This window comes from Galeopterus variegatus, unplaced genomic scaffold (assembly GCF_000696425.1).
Source record: "Galeopterus variegatus unplaced genomic scaffold, G_variegatus-3.0.2 Scaffold1447, whole genome shotgun sequence".
Classification (NCBI taxonomy): Eukaryota; Metazoa; Chordata; class Mammalia; order Dermoptera; family Cynocephalidae; genus Galeopterus; species Galeopterus variegatus.
The window spans coordinates 269,035-277,624 of NW_007727558.1; the positions used below are offsets into that span (position 1 = coordinate 269,035).

Genomic DNA, 8,590 nt, shown 5'->3' on the forward strand with positions numbered 1-8,590 from the left:
GCCTTCTGTCTGTTTTGTTCACTGCTGTATTCCGAGCACTTAGAACATCACCTGGAACATACAGGTAACAGGTGCTCAATAACTTCCAGGAGGCGTATTTGAGTTCTAAGCAGGAAGAAGAAAGGGGAAGGGAAGAAATAGGTGATGTCTATGTCAGGAAAGCAAAAACTTTCACCAACATCCCTAGCAGATTTGCACTTACATCTCCTTAGCCAAAACCATGTCACATGGCTGCCCACCCATTGCTATAAGAGAGTCTGGAAATATGAGTATTTTTACCTGGACACACTGCCCTCCTTGAACAAAATTACTTTTTAAGTAAGGGAGAAGGGAAGAATGGATATTGGAAAGGCAACCAGCAGTGTCTGCCACATGGGCATACTCTGGACCTAATGTAGCAGAATATCTTAGGACGGTAATTTTTATTTTTATTTTTAATTTTTTTTTTGCTGTCCTCTGTAGGCCAGGATAGACAGTAATTTTGATGCAGGTAACTCTTGAACCACATTGCAAGAAAAATGGCCATGGTAATAGAATAAGCCCAGATTGAAATTTTAAGCCAGCCTGGATGATGAACACACAGGTCAAGAACATCTGTTGTGCTGGCTGCCTAGAGCCCACTCCAGCCCACTCCTAACCCCATCATCTTTTCTGAGAAATACCTTTATTTCCAAACCCCTGCCCGCCCCCCCCCATACACATGGTTACAGCAGTGGGACTCTTGGAAGGCTTGTTCAATAGATCATGTTCTCATCTACCCGACCTAAACCACTAAATCAGAGTCCCATTCCCATGAATTTGGCACCAGGATTGAGATTCTAAGTCTCTCTGGATGTCTGGGTCATGTAAACAGAGAGCTGCTGGCAGATGTATTTCCCATGTCATGAATGGAAGCAGCTGAGGAAAGAGCTGGAACCCCACGCAGAAAGAACTGTGGCAAAATAGAGAAGATCTTTGTGGTGTTTGAGTCCCCAGTCCTAGGTCACTCCTACTCCTTGCCCTTGGGCTCCACAGCACACCTCTGGGTCCTTATTTCCTTCAGGACAGCTTAAGCGACTATTAGTTTTGGCCAAGAGTTCTAACACACACCCCAGGCCCAGGATCTGAGAACAGAAAAAATAACTCTGTGCAGATCAGGTGTGCAGTCTTAGAGCAAGAAGTGAAACATGGCAGTTTCCTTGCCAACAAACTGTTTATCAAAAGATCCCGGCCAAGTGACAGTTCCCACCCTCTGGCTCTTTTTGTGGGGCTCTAGAAAACCACCTATCAGACCCACACAAGAGACCCCACTGCTAATGGGAGGAATGAGTGGTTTTAAAATAGGTCCTCTAAGGGCCAGCCCATGGCTCACTTGGGAGAGTGCGGTGCTGATAACATCAAGGCCACGGGTTCGGATTCCTATATAGGGATGGCCAGTTAGCTCACTTCGAAGAGCATGGTGCTAACAACACTAGGTTAAGAGTTAAGATCCCCTTACTGGTCATCTTTAAAAAAAAAAAAAAAAAAAAGGTCTTCTAGGCATAGGTCTAGAGATCTGATCTTATTCCCAGCCATGTCCATTGAGACAAAGCACTCTGTCCTCTGTCCCTGGCTTTCACTACATGTGAAACATGCAGGGAGCCTATCAGTTTTCCTGAGGTACACATGGGCTACAGAAGTAGTGGGGCACAGAGGAAAAAGATATGAGCTTTAGGACCTGGAAGTCCAGTTTCATCACTACCCGTGTCTTTAGCCAAGTTAGTTAATTTTCCTTACTCTCATCTGTGAGCTGGTGACAGTGATTCCCACTTGGGAGGACTAAATAAGCTTGTGTGCATAAAGACATTATTCAATACCTGGCAAGTGTCTCTCAAGCAACAGGGTCACTCCAGCCCTGGAACCCGCTAGAGCTCAGGGCTATAGCCTGGCACAGAGACAGAAAGTCCCTCCAAGAAAACCGAGGCTTTGTGTTTGTTTTTTAGCAGTAACTACATTTCCTTTCCTCTAAGACCTCCATGCTACAGAGAACCAGAGGGACGGGAAAGAGGCCCTGGGAAGAGAAGATATAAGGAAGCTAGTCTCATTAGTTATTTTAATTCAGCATCTACCAAGTGCCAGGCACATCTATATGCTTTTCGTGCATTATTTCTTGCTTTAATCCCTCTTGGTTGATAATTTGATGGACAAAGTGAGTACGGCATTGACAGCTAATCTGGACACCCCCTAGGCAGTTCTGAAATCTGCTAATAGCTCAGAATTAACTGGCTGGGGACTGCTAGCCTGGAACACGAACAGCTGCTGCCACAGCCCTGGCACAGACTTCCAACTAGAGCCTGGGACCTGCCCCTCAGCCCTTCTGGGCAAACATATCCCATTTTATTTAGCAGCTGGTTATTTTCCAAGGTGCTGATAACTGTAGCTGGGCTCCAAATGCTCTTCAACCCCTACTGGAAAGACAAGCAAGAGAGAGAAAGGGAGAAAATGAAAAAGGGAGTAAAAGTAGGAAGAAACAGAGAGAAGGGAAGGCAGGCAACCAACTCCATAACAATACTCATGATACTCATTCCTTTATTGTCGACGGTGTTAATTTGAACAGGGCTGGGGCCTGCAGGCTGCTGGCAGCACCGAGCTGCAGGTGCATTTCAGCTCAACAGAGAGGCCTCCATCCTAAGCCAAGGGGACAGAGGATAATGTTTTATATATATTTTTTTATATATTACATATGTCCCATACAGTCATATGTATAGAGTGACAAGAATGGGCCACTGCATTGTTAACTGTTGTCCTAAATAAAGACCATAGCAACAGACATCGAAATTTGGTCCTAATCAGGGCCCTTACCATGTCAATCAAATGTTTGATACATCAAAAGGAAAAGGAGAGAGAGAGACACAGAGAGACTGAGATCCAGCCACCCCTGGTGGCCCTGTTCCCAGCATGTCTTATGCTGAGTGTAGAGTGTCCCCTGTGGAGATAAACACACACACACACACACACACACACATACACACACACACATACACAAAACTGCAGGCAGGAGCTCCTCCTCCGACCATACCTTGGGCCCAGCCCTCAGACTGGGGGTGGTGAAGTTGGGGGATATTGTGCTCTAAGACTGTGAGGGACAAGTGATCAGACAATGTAGAGTCGATGTGTCCAAGTGACGAATGGGGTGACATGTGCTGCTTCATCCACAAACAAGAAACAGGTCAATGGGAGAGGCTGCTCAACACAGCCCTGGAGGTCCCCTTGTGCCCAGGCCTGGGGGATTTCTACACATAACTTCTGTCCCAGCCACAGCCGAACCTCTGATCTGAATCCTGAGTCAAAAAAATCTCCTGGGCTCTGATGAATATTGTGATTTCCTTTACGGACAGGAGCAAATGGCAATTGAATGGTTCAACCAGCTAGTCCAGTAATTACAGCAAAAATGACAGCATCACTGAGTTAAACCAAAGCAACGCTTGAGCCTCAGAGCAGAACTCGAACAGTGCAAGAAGGTTCACTTCCCAAAGGAAAGAGAATAACCTCACACCAATTTTTTTTTTTTTTTTTTTTTTTTTTTGGTGGGTGGTCCGTTTGGGGATCTGAACCCTTGACCTTAGTCACACACCAAATTTTTAGGCACATCTGCCAGTCTCATGCCCTTACCCCAATGACGGAACTCCGCATATTCTAGGAACTGGAGACTCCCATTATCAGGGTATTTTCAAATCCTAACTCACTTATTTGCTTTCTTCATTACCTCTTCACTCTTTACCAAAATATACACTTAAAAAGTAAGTCAATGAAAATTAACCTTTTTTTTGGGTGGAAATTTCCTTGTCGCCTGGGATACCTGGAAGCATTTTTGGGCTGTCACAAAAGAAGATGATGAGCACCCCCATGCTTGTGAAGAAAGGGTCAGTTTTCAACAAAATAGTACCCCAAAATGCATTTTACAAATAGGGGCAATGGGCGAAGCTGGAAAAGACTGTGCCTGGGTCTCTGTTTCATGTGCTCAATGAAAGGTAAAAGCAAGATTTTGATACATTCCTTTCGCCAGGGGTAGAATGACATCGATTCCTCCCACTATGAGCTGGGATCTGGGCAGCTGCAGGGAAAAATGATCAAAGCAGGAAGAAGCAGCATCTCGAAAATGGGGAATTGGCTTGATGCTTGTTGACCACAGTTACTTCTCAGAGGGGATAGAAACAAAGGGACCCAGAGCAGGGACTTCCTTTGACGACTGTCCAAGTTGTCTCAATTCCTGTTCCATTTCCTGCAGGTCCTGAGGTGGCAGCAATGGGTTGGTTGGCAATTCCCATCCAAGGGCTGGGAAGGTGGGCAGGAAGCAGAGCTTGGGAAGCCGAAGAGCATGAGCTGTGTCGGTGAGGTCATTTCAGTCCTTGAAAAGGAGGCTGAGAGGCTGAAAGATGTCTGAGTCCCAGAAGGCAAAGAGTGGGGCTCTGTCCCCTGGGAGCATGGGCCCACCACTGTTAGGATGTCTCTTGTCCTCAGTGGACACCCAGCAGTTTTCTAATCCCAGAAAGTGCGTAGGGGCTGCTCAGTGTAGGAGGAGATGGAGATGATGGAGTGAGATGGGTAGAAAAAGTAGCTCTTCTCAGGCACTGGCCACCTTCCCTTCTGGAGGCAGCTGATACAGGCGGATCTACAGTCAGAAGAAAAGGAGGCTACGCAGTGACCACGGCAGGCCCAGACAGCTCAGGCGAGGGCATCTCCCCCACACCAACTGAGCTCCGCGAATAAATAACATGAATTAAATAAAGGAGGAGAAGAGCAGGCAGAGGCACCACCTGCCAGATTCTCACCCCTCCACACATACGCACACGCACATGCACACTCACGCACACGCACACGCTCCAAGCAGATGAGATGAGCCAGGGTTGGCTGCCCCATCCCAGGAGTCTCTCGGACGGGCAGCCTGGCTGCGAAGGTTGTCACTCATGGTCCACCACTGTCGTGGGGCGCAGAGAAGTGGAGGCCAGCGAGGCATGGGCGATGGAGGGTGGAGGCCGCTGAGGACTCTGGCACCTGCAGTGGGGGTGAGATGGGTGAAGGGAGGTTAGGAAACTCCTCCCCACGGCCCGGTCACCCCCCACCCTCTGTGCCCCTCCAGTGAAACCAAACCCCCTTCAGCCTCAACCAGCCCGTGCAGTTCCCCTGCAGTTCTCCTGCCTCCTAAGTCCAATGCTCACTCTGACCATGGTGGGACTGACCAGGATCTGGACTTCCGGACTTTAGACGTGGAAGGTCTTTCCAGAAAACTGTCCAACCGCATGAGCCTCTCCATGTGTAGTGCACGAGGGTCTTGTTCTTGGTCATGAGAGAATTCCATCTCAAAGACAGCTGGAGGGGACACGTCCAACTCCAAAAACATTATGTTTTCAGCCTGTGGTGGGAATATCATGCCAGACATGAGCAGCAGCCCCAGTGACTGTACCTCTTGGCACTTTGTAAATCTTGGGTGTGGCAGGGGTGATGAGGCAGTCAGAGGAAGCAGAGGTTGGGGACATCCCCTTCCCTTGGGCTTCTCTCCCTCCCTGCTTCTACTTCCCAGCTTCTTACCCTGTACCTGGGGTGGGACCCCATTGCCATGGCAACCCGAGCATACTGGCTGATAGGCCTCTTGTAGCCCACTGCAGACGTTGGCCGCTTCTTCATCTGGCTGTTACCGCTGCAGGGAAGAGGCTGTGTTAGAATGGATTTCTTTCTGACAAAGGGCAAATGATATCATGAGGCACTAAGTATCATTCGGGTAGCCAGGAGGCCCTGCAGACTGCAGGTTTTGGAATTTTCTTCACTATTTCTTCTCTAATTTTTTTCTCAATTCGTAAAAAGGGCTGATGGGGAAGGAAGAAAGGAAATCTAGTCTCATTTTAGCTTCCAGATTCATATACTGATTTCACACACTACACAAACTATTAACCATTGTGGCTCTGCTTTTAATTTTCCTTCATATGAGTTAGCCCAATAAAATGGTTAAAAACTCAGACTTGAAATGAAAAGGAACAAATTGGAGGACTCACACTTCCCAGTTTCAAAACTTATTACAAAGCTATAGGAATCAAGACACTGTGGAACTTGCAAAAGGGTGGACATACAGATCAATGGAATAGAATTGAGACTCCAGAAATAAATCCTTACATCTCTGGTCAATTGATTTTTCAACTGGGTGAGAAGACACTTCAATGGGGAGAGAATAGTCTTTTCAACAAATGGTGTTGGGACAACTGGATACACATACAAAAAAATGAAGTTGGATCCTTACCTTGCACCATATACAAAAATTAACTCAAAACGGATCACAGTTACATGTCAATTAAAATATAAAATAAAATAAGTGGATCATAGACCTAAATATAAGAGCTAAAACTGTGCAGCTCTTAGAATAAAACATAGGAGTAAATTTTCATGACCTTGGATTAAGGAATGGTTTCTTAGCTATGACATCAAAAGCTCAAGCAACCAAAGAACAAACAGAACTTCATCAAAACTAAAAACTTTTGTGCTTCAAAGGACATCATAAAGAAAGTGAAAGACAATTAACAGAATGGGAGGAAATATGTGCAAATCATATGTATGACAAGGGACTTGTATCCAGAATATATAAAGAATACTTATAAACTAACAATAAAAAGATAAACAACCCACTTTTAAAATAGGCAAAGGGTCTGAATAGATGTTCCTCCAAAGAAGATATACTAATGACTGATAAGCACATGAAAAGATGCTTAACATTATTAGTCATTAGGGAAATGTAAATCAAAACCACAAGGAGATTATATTTCAGATCCACTAGGATGACTACAATTAAAAAAGACAGACAATAACACATGTTGGTGAGGATGTGGAGAAACTGGAACCCTCACCCACTGTTGGTGGGCATGTAAAATGGTGCAGCTGCTTTGGAAACAGTTTGGCAGTTCCTTAAAAAGTTAAACATATAGGCTGGCCTGTGGCTCACTCGGTAGAGTGCGGTGCTGATAACACCAAGGCCACGGGTTCGGATCCTATATAGGGATGGCCGGTTTGCTCACTGGCTGAGCGTGGTGCTGACAACACCAAGCCAAGGGTTGAGATCCCCTTACCGGTCATCTTTAAAAAAAAAAAAAAAAATTAAACATAGAGTTACCACATGACCTAGCACCTCCACTACTGGGTATATTACTCAAAGGAATTGAAAACATATGTCCACACAAAAACTTGTACACGAATGATCACAGCAGCGTTATTTATAATATCCAAAAAGTAGAAATAACCCAAATGCCCATCAACTGATAAATGAAGAAGCAAAATGTGGAATATCTATAGAATGGAATATTATTTATCAATAAAAAGGAATGAAGTACTGATACATGTTACAACATGGATGAACCTTCAAAACACTTTGCTAAGTGAAAGAAGCCAGTTACAAAAGATCACATATTTTATGATTCCATTTATGTAAAATATCTGGAATAGGCAAATCCATAGAGATAAAAAGTAGACTGGTGGTTGTCTAGGGTTGGGGGTAGACTGGTGGTTGTCTAGGGTTGGGGGGTTTGGAGAGAAAGAGGACTTGGGGTTTCTTTCCGGAGTGATGAAATTGGGAGTTCTGGAATTAGACAGTGGTGGTGGTGGTTCACCTCTGTGAATACACTAAAATCCACTGAGCTGTACACTTTAAAATGGTTAATTTTATATGTGAACTACATCTTTTTTTTTTTTTTTTTTTTGCGGCTGGCCAGTACACGTGAACTACATCTTAATCAAGCTGTTACTTAAAAAACAAACAAAACAAAACTCAGGCTTGGCTTTTAAAAAGTGCATATTCTTTGATCCAAGTTTCCACTCCTAGGAATTTCCCTAAGGAAAAAATCAGAGATGGAGACAAAAATTTACATGCAGGGGTGTTTGCTGAAGCATTATTTACAATTGCAAAAAGTTAGACGCAACTCAAATGTTCATCACTAGGAACCAGTTAAATTATTATTCAGCCACGTGAAGGAATATTATGTAGTCATTAACATTTTGGTGTGGCTTTAGACATGAAAAGATTTCCACAATACATGAAATATAAAAGCACATAAAAAGGTAAAGTTTTTTGTTGTTTTTAAAGAAATGTGTACATGCATGTGTATGCTTACAAAAACTCTGGACATTCAACAAAATGTTATTATCTTTGAATCATGTGATTATAGGTGATTTTATTTGTCTTTCTGTAATATCTAAAATTTTTTACAATGAATGTGTATAACTTTATATCTAATGAGTTATTTCAAACATTTAGAAAAGTATAGTAAATAATATAGATCTGTATGCCTACCATCCAGCTTTGTCAGACCTCAACACTTTGTTATACTTATATAAAATCTTTTTTAAAGAAATAAAATAAAGGGCCAGCCCTGTGGCGCACTCGGGAGAGTGCGGCACTGGGAGCGCAGCAGCACTCCCGCCGCGGGTTCGGATCCTGTATGGGGATGGCCGGTGCGCTCGCTGGCTGAGCGCGGTGCGGACGACACCAGGCCAGGGGTTGCGATCCCCTTATCGGTCACAAAAAAGACAAAAAAAAAAAAAGAAAGAAAATACAGATATAGTTTTTAAGCTTCCCATTACAATCCTCCTTTCT

The 8,590-nt window shown here is 44.3% G+C and overlaps 1 protein-coding gene across 1 annotated transcript in view; it reads right to left on the reverse strand.

Moving 5' to 3' along the window:
- Nucleotides 1–2,527: 2,527 nt before the first annotated feature.
- The window catches only part of KIF3C (kinesin family member 3C), a 35,851-nt gene continuing 29,788 nt past the window's right edge, over nucleotides 2,528–8,590 (reverse strand). Inside the window, exons 6-8 of the mRNA XM_008577070.1 lie at nucleotides 5,548–5,656; nucleotides 5,199–5,371; nucleotides 2,528–5,013 (exon numbers count right to left, since the gene is read on the reverse strand). Coding sequence (XP_008575292.1) covers nucleotides 4,920–5,013; nucleotides 5,199–5,371; nucleotides 5,548–5,656 — 376 coding nt within the window. The 3' untranslated portion in view covers nucleotides 2,528–4,919. The remainder of the gene's footprint in view (nucleotides 5,014–5,198; nucleotides 5,372–5,547; nucleotides 5,657–8,590) is intronic.